At 38.7% G+C, this 14,816-nt stretch overlaps 1 protein-coding gene across 2 annotated transcripts; it reads left to right on the top strand.

Annotated features, from left to right (window-relative positions):
* Nucleotides 1–1,692: 1,692 nt before the first annotated feature.
* Nucleotides 1,693–14,816, top strand: lrp12 (low density lipoprotein receptor-related protein 12). Of its 2 annotated transcripts, XM_051873808.1 has the most exons (7): nt 1,693–2,638; nt 4,853–4,909; nt 5,737–5,872; nt 7,557–7,759; nt 9,458–10,559; nt 12,014–12,146; nt 13,391–14,816. In XM_051873808.1, exons 1-7 carry the CDS (start codon nt 2,572–2,574, stop codon nt 14,309–14,311), a joined length of 2,619 nt encoding a protein of 872 aa, XP_051729768.1. In that variant the 5' UTR covers nt 1,693–2,571; the 3' UTR covers nt 14,312–14,816. The 2 variants fall into 2 exon arrangements, with proteins under 2 accessions (XP_051729768.1, XP_051729770.1); XM_051873810.1 differs by lacking the exon at nt 1,693–2,638 and having other exon boundaries at nt 4,856–4,907.

Genomic DNA, 14,816 nt, shown 5'->3' with positions numbered 1-14,816 from the left:
CATAGAAATATTGATGACTCTGGCTTTTTTTAATACCCAACGTATCCTGGGAGATACAACTCATAAAATTCAAAATATATATTAAATATAATAAAATTCCTTTGGATATGTTTTACTTAGTCCAGATGATATAAAAATGATATAATACACCTGTATATGATATGATATCACATCACCTGTATATGATAAAGATGATATAATACAAATGACTTTCTTCTTTCTGATAAACACTCTCGAAGAAATTTTAATAAATATCCTTACGCATCCGAGCTTTATTATGGCAGTGAACAGAACCCACGAGTATGAGCTGAAGAAAGTGCTTCCATCCACATCCATCCATCATAAACGTGTACTCCACATGGCTCCGGGTGGTTAATAAAGGCCTTCTGAAGTGAAGCGATGCGTTTGTGTAAAAAAAATATCCATATTTAACAAGTTATGAAGTAAAATATCTAGCTTCCGCCAGACCGCCTTATTCAAGTTATGAAGAAAGTGTAAACTGGTTTCAGGTCAGTTACACTTTTTCTGTTGAATAGGGAAGGCGTAGACCGTAGCGTAAGCATTTTTAACTGCAAGAGTTTTACACTTTCTTCGTACGTTGAATACGGAAGGCGGTCTGGCGGAGGCTAGATATTTTACTTCATTACTTGTTAAATATGGATTTTTTTTACACAAATGTATTGCTTCGCTTCAGAAGGCCTTTATTAACCCCCCGGAGCCTTGTGGAGTATATGTTTATGATGGATGGATGTGGATGGAAGCACTTTCAGCAGCTCATACTCGTGGATCCCATTCACTGCCATTATAAAGCTTGGATGCGACTTAAAGATGCGGATCTCCAAGAGTGTTTATCAGAAAGAAGAAAGTCATATACCTAGGATGGCTTGAGGGCGAGTAAAGCTTGCGCAAATTTTCATGTGAAAGTGAACTAATCCTTTAAATCATATGTTGAGATACTTTAGCAAGAGTAGGGTTAAACACCCCCCCCCCCCCCCCCCCCCAAAAAAAAAAGAAAAAAAAAGAAGTAATATTGACATTCAGCGGTGTCACAAAGTTAACTTTAACTTTAAGCCCCCTATACACAGTCCCCCTTCTCAATCCATATATTTTAAGTTTAAAAAAATAAAAATAAAAACTGTGCAAAAGTTAAAACTCACATGTAAAACTTACATTTAGTTGACTACATCTTTGCATTTTTAACTAGATATTTTCTTGCAGGGTTTCACACTGCCATTTTAAGGAAGAAAAGGGGCATTAGACCCTGCTCCTGGAGGGCTACGATCTTGCAGAGTTTAGCTCCAACCCTGATCAAACACATCTGGAAAATCTAACAAAAGTCTTCAGGATTAAATAGAAAATTAACATAAATTACATTATATGCTTGATTAGGGATGGAGCTAAACAGTACAGGACAGTTTTAGGATACTTGGAAATGTCATAAAATCCAAAATATATCAAATGTATTAAAATTCCTTTGGTTATGTTTTACTTAAGTCCAGGTGATATAAAAAGTAACATGAAATGATTTTTTTTACTGAACATTTCCACTCTTGCCTGTTTTAGGGTTAATTTCACTTTCATCAATCATTGCCAATTAAACAAAGAAGAAAAGAAAGAAAACTTCTACTCTGTGTGTGTGTGTGTGTGTGTGTGTGTGTGTGTGTGAGAGAGAGAGAGAGAGAGAGAGAGAGAGAGAGAGGTGGTCAGAGGGGGAAGGGCTGGTTTGTGGTGGTAAATACCCGGCTGTAACAACACATAAACGATCGGGAAGGCCAAAATTTCGCATGTGGATTTCAGTTAGAAGAACAGACGATGATGTTATTGATTAAGCCTGACGTCTAGTTTTATTTTCACTATTTGATTTGGTCAAATTTCAGTTAGCGGCATCATGCTGTAGATCAGTGTGTGGCTATATTTGTCTGGATTAGGGCTATTTAACACCTTTATACTCTTGGAATTAGCGCTTTCACGTCGGATCATCGATAGATTAGTGTTGATCTCGTCTCAGGCTTTTAAGGACACTGTTTGTGTATGTTTTAAAGGAGCTCGTGAGCTAAACAAAAGCGCTAGCACAACCGGCTAGTCAATACCGGTGCATCTAGTCATTTTATTTTAAAATCTATCAATGATGGACATCGGAAAGGATTTAGCTGCTTTACTAATTAGATAAATGTGCATTTTACCCTAGAGATTCATTAAATGAATCAATGGGTTTGATATTAGTATGTTAGATTAGAGGTGTAGGTTGACATTAGCATTAGCCTGTTAGCATTAGCGACTCCTTTGTTGGGAAGACTGATTGTGGTTTCACCCACTTTGCTTTTTGTTGAGAGAAATTATCGCTTTTAATTCAAGCCTGTTGATGATTTTATTGTTTATATATTGTTATCGTTTATCTAAGACGTTCGTTTGGCTTTAACATCAGTTTTATCAAGGTAGAAGTAGAAAAAGAAAGGAAATGTTGGACAGCTAGTGTCTCTGGTAATACTCCTCTATAGAACAAACACATCATTGTGTATAAATAGCGATACTAAAACTACAGAGTAGCACATTTTATCATTTAAATCTATTATGGCCTACATTTTGAACCTAAACAAGACCTGTTTGCTATGGACACATCTACTCTTCATTTTTATGGGTAAGACACTTTTTTTTACAGTTTGTGTACAAGACAGTTTTCTCCTGTTTCTTTACTCAGAAATCTCCCTGTATGCTTTTTTCCCCCTCAAATTATTATTGGTTATGTTAAAATAGCATTAATGTACTAGTATAATTCTTACATGCTTAATTGTAAATTAGTGGTGTGATATTTCAGAGATGCTGCTTTAGGAAAAGAGTGTGCTGCTATTCATTCACATACATTGAGGCTTCTCTAATGGTTAAATGGGGTTTGATTTAATTACTTCCATAGAAACTCTGACACGCTTTAAACATGTTGAGTGAATGTGATGACATGGCTTGTGTGTTTGAGATCAGATCTGGGTGAGTGAATGAAAGGGAACAAAGACTTCTATTGTTTACAGCATGTCTGTCCATCTCTGTGATTGAATCCCATCATCTTGACTGAAAACAAAACAAATTAATCCTTTTCCCTTTTTTCTCTTGTTTTATTTCCCCCTCCACTTCTGTTTATTTGCCCTGATAGGGGATTTTGTAACATCATGTTTTGGGGAATTCTGGTTTTCTCTCCCTTTCTTTCACTTTTATTTTTGGAGGGGTGTTTTTAATGTGCAACATTGGCTGGAATGATACATCTAGAAGTTAATGCGTTAACTAACATTAACATTGAACAATATATTTTTACAGCATTTATTAACCATTGTTAATGTTAGTGAAGTGTTCTTATTCATGTTAGTTCACAGTACATTAACTATTAACTAATGTTAACAGATGCAACCTTTGATTGTAAAAATGTATTAATAAATTGAGATTAACTATGAATAAATGCTGTAGAAGTATTCTTCTTTATTAGTTCATGTTAACTAATGTAGTTAAGTAATGTTGACAAATGAAACCTTATTGTGTTACCTTTCTTATAGTTGGTCTTACACTATTTGATTATTTAACAGAGAAATCAGTGTAAAGTTTTATTAACACCACACTAGTTATTCAAGTATCATAAAGACTGATCCATCTGTTCCAGTTGTCAGATTTGTTGCTGGGGATATTACAACTGACCTATTGAAATAGGCAAGCTAAAATATCCACCGTATCCATCAGTTGTTGTACATTTGTTGTATGGCAGCGGCCAGGTTTGCATGCCTGTGTTTGAATGTGGACGTTTTCTACTTTGCTATGCTCCCATCATGCATTCAGCTGCTGTAAGCAAACAGACATAAGTTAGGGAAACTGCAACAGATGATCAGCAAGCTCAAACAATGAGGGATCTTCAGGACTTACCTTGGGGGTTTTTTGTGTTCATGCATACAGAAATGTAGTATATTGTAAATAGTATGTCAACAGTATACTGTAGAAATAGAAGAGTAGTATGCTTTTGGATATAGCCAGAAATTTAATTGCTTAACCCCTCAGTTATCTAAAAGTTCTCTTATGTGGCTATAAGATGTATATAAAATTACATTTACATTTAAAAATGTGAGAAATCAAGCCATAAACATCAGACCCGCATAACCCTTGGTTAATATTTTGACTTGTTCGAACTGATCGAAGCCATGTTTCAACTGCGTTGAAGGTAATACCCTTTTAACCTCTAAACCTGAAAGATAATGCTAAAAATGTTACAACACATTTACTGTCAACCAAGTGATTCACTCTGGGATGAAAAACCTGGATTAGTTTTGGTAAGCGTGTGGCAGCTGGCCAACAAATTCAGTTTTATTTTCATATCTATTCTACTTTAAAAAATGAATAATGGAGGGAGTTTCCCTAAAACATGTCACTATAATGATTTTGTGATACACATATTGACTGGAAAAATATCAATTAGATACAGCAGAAACTCCCAGTCTGCCAATATTTTTTTTTTTTTTGCGCTGCTCCCTTTGCATTCTGATTTTGAAGCAAAGCATTGTGTGTTCAGAATTACTGTGGGTGTTCGAACCAAATTTCTCTTTGTTACTTGAAATGTGGGAAGCATTCTGGGTCAGTCTGTTGCACACAACTGCGCTATTTTAAAATTGGTTTGGTTCCTACATTGTTCCAACTGTGGATGAAATTTAAACCATTGATTTTCAAAGGTCTGCTGCACACCAGATTAAGTTTAAAGGATCATGTCTTTGCACCCTTTAGGTTTTCATCTACACATATTGATTTCTGCAGTATAATATGCATCTTTTTTCAGTGGGAATAGGCTAACTGTTTTTTTTTGTTTTGTTTTTGTCTGTTTTTACAGGAAATGCAGTTTCTTCGGAGCACAGCGAGAATGTATATGTGTCTGGAATGTCAAACGGTAAAGTTGTTTTTGTTCACAGACCCAGGTTATAGATCTTGTTAATCTTCTGAGCAAAATAGACAATCAGGTTAAACTCCGTGAGGTTGACTGATATCCAAAGCATTGAGTCCTCAGACATAGCTTGTATTTTTTTTTTTTTTTTTTTTTTTTTTTTTTTTAAGGAATGTAAGGCATATAAAGGCTTTTGATATTTAGCCCAGGTTAGTCTGCAACCCACATGTTACCTCTTGCCTGGCTAACTTTTAACTGAAAGGTTACTTGCTACTTTTCATCCACCCCATTTCATTAGCAGGCAGCTGTATTTATAGCATTGTTTTGAGGGCGAGTTCTGGAACCCACATTATTAGGTTACATTGCAAATGTATTTAAAAATTCACTATTTTCATGCCCACGCTGCCTTTAAGTCTAAAGGAGCATCACATGTATCATTTGTAATGGAAACATATTGGAAACATTTATTCTGAATGAAGTCAGCAGAAATGTTAACAAATATTTCATTCACTGCTAAAAAAAAAAGGACTAAAATGGTTTAAGCTAACTAAAAATGAACTTTTAGACAATATATATGTGGTATATATTTTTTTTTAATCTTTTTTTTTTTTTGGGAATCAGTTATGAAATGTTCTGTCTGCTTTACATGAAGAGGTCTTTTTATATGGAACATATGCAATGTAGCATGTCCAAATAAGTAATTTACAAGGTTTCATATTGGTTAAGAGACAGCTCACTTGGTTTTGGACAGTGCTATTATGTATTAATCACCCATTATGTGCTGAAATGTTTGTGCAGGGTCCTAATATTTATGTTTTTGTGGTCTTCTCCAGCCTGTGGAGATGTAGCGGAGCAGATAAGGGCATCCAGTGGAGTGATAACCAGCCCTGGTTGGCCCTTTGAATACCCTTCTCGAATCAACTGCAGCTGGAACATCAGGGCCAACCCTGGAGAGATCATCACCATCAGGTAACACCTCACCACAATACTCAGAACCCAGAATGCAGCGTCTCACGACACGCGCATACTCTTTCATCTTGCACGGACAAATTCTCACAAAATTGTCAAATTGCTCGTCTTGTTGAGTATCGTCGTAAACGTAGTCCGTTATGTCTTAAGTGAATGTAAATGTGAGATAAGATGCATGTAACAGTATATTGTATCCGTGCAGCTCTTAAAGTGACAGCAGCCTAATATTCCTGCTGCTGTCTATGTTAAACAAGAGAAAGAAAACTATTTCTATACCTGAAAATCTAGTTTAGACCTACATGAAAAACCTGAAAAGAAGATTTGTATGTGTGTGTTCTGTTGTATTTGTGCTATTGCTCGTAATTGATTGATTGTTTGTTCTTATTTTATTACTGACTAGTTATAAAATATTATTACCACTAGTTTTTGGTGCCAAAACCTTATTTATTAAGGTTACATGTATAAAAACAACTAAAAGAATAACTAGGCCTATTTTATTTTATTTTATTTTATTTTGATGGGCCCAGTCAGGCCAGTAGAAAATATATTTAGCGTTGAACCTTAATGTGTTACTCTGTGCTTGACGGTCAGTCTGTGCGAATTGAATGCGGACAGGAGAGTACAGTTGTCACTGCAGACGCACGATTGACAAACTTGAAACCCTTGATTTCAAACTATGTGCTTTATCCAGTTTCCCAGTGTCATATTTGTCATTTTCACTGTGCTGTATGTAAAATTAGTGTTACCTTATCTTTATTAAAAAAAAAATATATATATGATTCCTAGTGTGCACAAACTTACCAGATTTAAAAAATAAATAAATAAATAACTAAATTATATATATATATATATATATATATATATATATATATATATATATATATATATGTCAAATTTGTATGTATGTATCGGTCGACCACTAATGAAAAACTTTGAGCATCTGTTTGTTTTTATCCTTGTAATTACTTTACTACAGAGACCTATAAAGCAATGCAATGTCTCTGAATTATCAATGGGATAGGACTGCATTTTGAGTGCTGATTGAAAGGAGTGTGCGTGTGTGTGTGTATATTTTATTAATATATAATATATATATCAAATATACACTTTTTTTTTTTTTTTTTTTCCTTCGCTTACTGACACCTCAAACAAACTTCTTTGAAATGGTTCTATATTTCTGTATTTGTTCTGCATCTGTTCTATTCTTGTATGGCCTGTTTGCCTCAATCAGAGCATTTGTTTGTGTCTTTATCCAAGAATGGTGTCCATGGTTACTGCACAGAAATAGAACCAATGGTTATTTTTTTTCCACAGGATGTGATTTTTGTGGTAAACACAACAATTTACTAATTCTGCCAATGGGAGCTGCTGGGAGATGATTTGTCCAGTTTGCAGCGAGACATAGGGCCCACATATACCTCCTCTTTTTTAAAATGTCTTTAGTTTGGTAGAGCTTTTCCCAGCGTCATGATTGTTTGGTACTATTTAATAATACATCTGGAAGTCATGATCTGTTGCAGTTTGAGACATAGGATGCAACAATACGTAAGCCTTTGTCTAATGTCAGTTAACTCATTAAATTATTAATGAGCTGTTTATCTTATTGATTACAGGGATGCTGGGTTTTTTATACTGTTGTGCACATACCTGATGTTCCTGGACTTAAAATTGGTTGTACTTTTAGTTTTCAGGACTTTGAAATTCAGAGCTCACACCGATGTGGTTTAGACTGGATCTCCATTGGCACCTACAAGAACCTGGATGGGTACCGGGCCTGTGGATCATCTATTCCGGCCCCATACATTTCCTCTCAGGATCACGTGTGGATCAAGTTCCACTCTGATGACAGCATGACTGGAAAAGGCTTCAGGCTCTCTTACATAACAGGTAGACTTGCTATTTATATCCCTTTAGATACTGCTGCATCATAGATGATGCAGTTACGTAGATGCCTTTAATGCTGTGTGGCACTGCCATGCAACACTCGTAAATTCTCTCTATCTCTATCTCTCTATCTCACTCACTTACTCACACACACTCTGCAGGTCTTGATACCCAATTTCGATTTGTTGACTGATTTTTTTTTTTTTTTTTTTTTTTTTTTTTTTTTTTCCAATTATTATTTTGAGACCAGCTTACGTCTTTTAAAAGTGACCCATATTCATTATCTGCATTTACTCTATACACTTGATGAAAAAACCCAAGGTAGACGTACTGACCTGGAAAAGCTTAGGCTGAAAAGGAAGAAAGGGTGTGATTTGCAATGGACATAGACGAAATTATAATACAAGCTTTTGCTTTTCACACCATCTTTAAAGGTCAGGAAAACATTGGTCTCTTAAGGTGGAGAAAAAAGAGGAGAGTCCTTGTTGCAGCCTGGGCGAATGTAGCTGCTCTAATCGCTGTGGTTGGTGTCCACCTGAGTGGACGTCATTCGCCACCATCATTGAATATCCGATTTATCTGCTTACATGGCAGACGTAAATGCACGTATCCGATTCATATCAGATTTATTTCCACATATGAATGAGGCCTGAATCTGATCTGAGAATATTGGAATCAATGTGCTTTTTTCCTGCTTGCAAGTTTGTGGGTCATATCTGATCTGTGCCACCTGGGAGATTAAAAAATGGAATTGGGTCACTTGCACCATGTAATGTAAATTTGGCCAAATTGTATTTGGTTAATTGAAATAGCCATGCTTTTCAAGAACAGGTTAACTTGGCTTTGTTCTTGAATCATTTTTTTTTTCTCTTGCTAAGGCAAGCAGTCACTATTGTTACTTGCTCAAACTTAAGTTTGAGGGGTTTTGAAAAATCTCCCAACTACAGTTGTCAAAAGTACCGACTTCGGTACCTATCGGTATTGCCATTTTAAAAATGTGACACTTTGAGCGCTGTTGAGTGGATTCGTAAACGCCTCTGATTGGCCATGGTGTTGACGCGCTCATCGGATTATGTCTGTGATTGGCTACAATGATCAACGCACGGCAGCATTTGAAAAAACACAAGTGTTTGAATTTGAAAGCGGGAGCGTTTGAAAGCAGGCGTCTATCAGCGGACTGGTCCGCGATAGACACCTGCTTTCAAATGCTCCCGTATGTATCTGTGTAAGCGTTCGGTGAAGAGCGTCATTGATGACTATTTACAAAATTTTTACAGCGTTGATCATTGAAGCCAATCACAGACATATCCAATGAGCCGTGAACACAATGGCCAATCAGAGGTGTTTATGAATCCGCTTAACAGGGCTCAAAGCGTCACATTTTTAAAATTTCAGTCGATACTTTTGACAACTCTACTCCCAACCCTATCATTTCGACATGGCCAATGATAAAATGGGATTAGAGCTCACAGACTTGCGTTGATTAAGTGAAATAAGTCCTGCCTAGAGACCAGAATATCATAGAGACTTTAGGGTTTGACTATTTAGACGTAATGTTAACTATAGATCTTAGACATACCTTTGGCTGTTGCATGTAATAAACATCCTCTGAAACAAATCTTCTAAAAATGTATAAATCAAATCAATTACTGCTAATGCTTAGGTCTGTCCAAAAGGGTAATATCTGTTTGTAATTGGCAGGGAAATCAGAAGAAGCCAGTTGCAAGCCTGACCAATTCCACTGTGCTAATGGGAAGTGTATCCCGGAGTCATGGAAGTGTAACACCATGGATGAATGTGGCGATAACTCAGATGAGGAGCTGTGTGTACAGCCAAACCCCTCCGCGTTCTTCTCCTTCCAACCCTGCGCCTTTAACCAGTTCCCTTGTCTCTCTCGCTACACCCGTGTTTACACCTGTCTGCCAGAGTCCCTCAAATGTGATGGTAGCATTGACTGTCAAGACTTGGGTGATGAGATCGACTGTGACGTGCCCACCTGTGGCGAATGGCTACGCAATTTTTATGGTACTTTCAGCTCACCCAACTATCCTGACTTCTATCCACCTGGTAGCAACTGCACCTGGCTGATTGACACTGGTGACCACCGTAAAGTTATCTTACGCTTTATGGACTTCAAGCTGGATGGCACAGGTTATGGCGATTATGTTAAAGTCTATGATGGATTAGAGGAGAACCCTAGGCGTCTGTTGCGAGTGTTGACGGCATTTGACTCTCGAGCCCCTGTAGCGGTGGTGTCATCTTCAGGACAGCTTCGGATACACTTTTATGCAGACAAAATCAATGCGGCTCGAGGCTTTAATGTTACGTATCAAGTAGATGGCTTCTGCTTGCCATGGGAAATCCCGTGTGGAGGGAACTGGGGTTGCTACACTGAACAACAGCGCTGTGACGGCTACTGGCACTGTCCCAATGGCAGGGATGAGCTCAACTGCAGCAACTGCCAGGAGGATGAGTTCCCATGCTCACGAAACGGTGCCTGCTACCCACGTTCTGACCGGTGCAACTACCAGAACCGTTGCCCAAATGGCTCTGATGAGAAGAACTGCTTTTTCTGCCAACCCGGAAACTTCCACTGCAAGAACAACCGCTGTGTTTTTGAAAGCTGGGTGTGTGATGCGCAAGATGACTGTGGGGACGGAAGTGATGAAGAGAGTTGTCCAGTAATTGTACCCACACGAGTAATTACTGCCGCTGTAATCGGGAGTCTGATCTGCGGCCTGCTACTGGTCATTGCTCTGGGCTGCACCTGCAAATTGTACTCACTCAGGATGTTTGAGCGCAGGTAAGTGAAGCAGTTTGTTGCATAGATGGCCAGACTACAGGGCTGTTTACACAACACCGTTTTCAACTAAAAATGGAAAACCTTACGTTTACACGACAACAGTATTTTGGGGGCCTGAAAACGCAAACTTTTGAAAATGGGTTTCAAAGTGAAAGATTTTGAAAATGATACCGTTATCGTCTCTGTGTAAACTACATAAAAGCGGATCTGTGAAAACGGTGACTACATGCATATGTGTATTGCGTGTTTAGTCTATCGGCATGCACGTTTTTTGCGCGAGTGCTCTGTAAAAGAATGCGTATGCGCGCAGGCGCATAGTCTTTCTTTACAAAGTAACATTGCCAACTAATGATCTGATCTGGCATGAATAATACAGCGTTTTTAGTCGTTTTCACAGATCCGTGTCAACAGGGATCATTTTGATAACGTTACAAAGAGAAAACCTTTCTTCTTTTTGTACATCGTTGTTGTGTAAACCTACCCTTAAAGGGTTAGTTCACCCAAAAATGAAAATTCTGTCATTACTCACCCTCATGTCGTTCAAAACCTGTAAGACCTTCGACACAAATTAAGATATTTTTGATAAAATCCGATGGCTCAGTGAGGCCTCCATTGTCAGCAAGATAATAAACACTTTCAGATGCCCAGAAAGCTACTAAAGATATTTTTAAAACAGTTCATGTGAGTACAGTGGTTCATCCTTAAAATCATAAAGCGATGAGAATACTTTTTGTGCACCAAAAAAACTAAATAACGACTTTTCAACAATATCTAGTGATGGCTGATTTCAAAACACTGCTTTGAAGCTTTACAAATCTCTTTTTTTTTTTTTTTTTTTTTTTTTTTTTTTCTCGAATCAGTGATTCGGAGTGCCAAAGTCATGTGATTTCAGTAAACGAGGCTTTGTTACATCATAAGTGTTTCAAAATTTAAATAGTTCACGTGACTTGGCAGTTTGATATGCGATCCGAACCACTGATTCATAAAAAAAAAAAAAAGATTTGTAAAGCTTTGAAGCAGTGTTTAGAAATCGGCCATCACTAGATATTGTTAAAGTCATTTTGTTTTTTTCAACGCAGAAAAAGTATTCTTGTTGCTTTATAAATTTAAGATTGAACCACTGTAGTCACATGAACTGTTTTAAATATGTTTTTAGTACCTTTCTGGGCATCTGAAAGTGTTAATTATCTTGCTGCCAATGCAGGCCTCACTGAGCCATCAGATTTTATCAAAAATATCTTAATTTGTGTTCCAAAGATGAACGAAGGTCTTACAGGTGTGGAACGACATGAGGGTGAGTAATAAACGACAGAATTTTCATTTTTGGGTGAACTAACACTTTAAGCTAAAATAGAAATTGATTGTTAGGGAAAATTATTTAGCAGCTTATCAGTGTATGCTTCTGTGACTGTTCTCTTGTCAATTACCAATTAATGGGTTGGTTGTTCTTCCAGGTCATTTGAGACTCAGCTCTCTAGAGTGGAAGCTGAGTTACTGCGAAGAGAAGCCCCTCCCTCATATGGGCAGCTGATTGCTCAAGGACTGATTCCCCCAGTGGAAGATTTTCCTGTCTGCTCTGGTAATCAGGTAAGAAGACTACATAATTATGTACTTAAGCCCATACACAAAGTACAATAACTATATTAGCATCCACACCAATGCACTATAATGCTTTGTATTATAAAGGCCCTGATGTACTCACAGCAAAGTTCTTTGTTTAGGGGTAAAAAGAAGTTTGAAATACATGAGCAGTGTTATACTGTTAGCGAACATCCAACACTGCCCACACTGCTGAGAGTAATGGTTAGATGAATAAACAAATATGTGCTGTGCGCTTTCCTCTCTCAATAACAAAATAAACGCACAACAAAATGAGAAAACGGCAAGCATTTTTTTAAGAAAGCATAAAAAAAAAGCATCTGATCAAAGCAACGTGGATATGTTTGCACAAGCTCTCGTTACGTTTATTTATATAGCACTTTATACAATAGATTGCTTAAAAGCATGCAGCTTTACAGTATTTAACACGAAAAACTGTCAGTGTCTCATTTCATCAGAAGTACAACTTCATTTTCTATTATAAAGCGACTCTCCAGTGTTCGTGTTTTTACCCACTGATGCCTGACCTCGATGGACTCAACAGCAGAAATTAACCAGAAAAGAGTTCGACATGAAAGGAGGCGGAGCCTCAGCACATGCCTACCTATTACGTAATTGCCATGGACCAATGGGAGTTCGAAGGTGTTTACCGGCCAGAGCAAAGTTTGCTTTGTCAAGCCGTTTCGAACTCCTGAAAAGAACAGAAAACAAACTTTGTTTTGGCCTGATTTTGTTTGAAATGACATCAGTTCGTTTCTCGATTTTCACTTGAAGTATATCATGGCCTTAAGTGCATGTTATGTCGTCTGCCGCTTTTAATGCTCTCGCTCAGTGGATTCTGATTGGGTTTATTTTATTTTTTATTATTGTTCAGCTGAAAAGCTGGAAAAATCATTCTGAATGTAATTCCAAATATATAATTCCCTTGTGTGGAATTTCCTTTTGTTATAAATTTAGAACCGTTATTAAACCTTTAGTTATCGTCCTTGGTGTGAATGGGCCTTTAGTCTTTGGATTGAGGCAAAAGGACTTATGGTTGTTCCTCCTCCATGTTTTGGCAGAAACGCCAATGTCTAGTCATGTCCAAAAGCAATGTTTTGCTGTTTAGATCTGAAGCTCCAGCGGTTTCTGTTGGTATTAAAGAGATAAGGGATTTTTTGTCCTGAGGCATGATGTTTGTCCTGCATGTTATGGATGACATTAGGTAACACTCCCTGTTGTTGTTCTTTCAGGCATCTGTTTTAGAAAACCTAAGACTGGCAGTTCGTTCTCAGCTGGGATTCACCTCAATCCGACTCCCCACCACAGGACGCCATGGCAACATCTGGAGACGCCTGTTCAATTTCACACGTTCACGGCGATCTGGTTCTCTTGCACTAGTGTCTGCGGACACTGAAGAGGGTCCTGATGGCAGTGCCTCAGCACGTGAGCCGGAGAGGCTTGGCTCTCACCGTGGGCTCTTGCCCTTGGACTCCGATGACACAGACACTGAAAGTGACCACCATCCCCGCAGGGATGTCCCTGGAGCTGTTGGAGGCCTCATGGCCCCACTACCACAGAAGACCCCCCCTACAACAGCCGTGGAAGCCATCGTCTCGGTGTCTGCCAGCTCTGCCCCACTGGTCAGCCGAGAGAGCAGCATTTCTGAGAGCATCTCAGAAAGTTCTGGAGTAACTGGACCTCCGTGTACTACTACTACTACTGCAAGGAGCCACTTCAGCAGTGCTTTAAGCCGGGTCACCCGCAGCCTGCGCTGGATTCGTTTCTCTCTAGGTCGCTCTGGCGACGGAGGGTCAAGTGGCATTGGGCAGAATCACAGCCCTCTGCGGCAACTGGAGCAAGGAAGTGCGGGCTGTACTGGTGTCGGCATTAGGGGCGAGGATGAGGATGACGTGGAACTCCTCATTCCTGTCTCAGATGCTGGCTCCCTGGACAGTGATGAGAGCTCCAGGCCCCTGCTGGAACAAGGCCTGGAGCAGGCTTTTGTGCCCCACCTAGCCCCCACTGCCGTCTCTCTCAGAGGCCGACTGGTGGGTAGGGACGGCCCCTGTGAACACTGTGGAATTGTCCATACGGCGCAGATCCCAGACGCTTGTCTGGAAGCAACAGCGAAAACAGAAACTAGTGATGATGAGTCACTGCTGCTCTGTTAAGACTCAAGAACTGCCCATATGACTAAAATGCCCCTGCTCACAGCTTGCCATTTCTGTTATCGCCCCCTAGTGGAGCGGAGGTTGAATGTCTTTAGACACGTGTCCTCTTATATAACGAAGAGCTTCAGAAATCAGGTACTTTTAAAGAGCAGTCTGTAAAAATTATACAGAGTACGAGAACTCCCCAATCCCACTGTCCCTTCCACTGTGCAATATTAGTATTCATTGAGATGTTTACCAGGTCAAAGTCTATTTTTCTGAAGAGTCAAATTAAGCTCACATAGAGTAGAAAGTGAGCCACTCTGCAGTTCTCAGTATGGGAAAGCAGCACAAACAAATGCATCTATCCTGGACAGTGTGGAACAACGAAAGACTGAACACATCCGAGCCCTCGGAGAGATTTGTTATCTAACCTTTTAATTTATTTGTACATTTGATGTCAGACATTTGTTTTATTAAAGGAATGGTTGACCCAAAAACTCACTCAACCTCATGTTGTTCCAGA

The sequence above is a fragment of the Ctenopharyngodon idella genome, chromosome 19 (assembly GCF_019924925.1).
Source record: "Ctenopharyngodon idella isolate HZGC_01 chromosome 19, HZGC01, whole genome shotgun sequence".
NCBI lineage: Eukaryota > Metazoa > Chordata > Actinopteri > Cypriniformes > Xenocyprididae > Ctenopharyngodon > Ctenopharyngodon idella.
The sequence above is the reverse complement of the archived record's forward strand: the minus strand, read 5'-3'. Positions and strand labels throughout refer to the sequence as shown.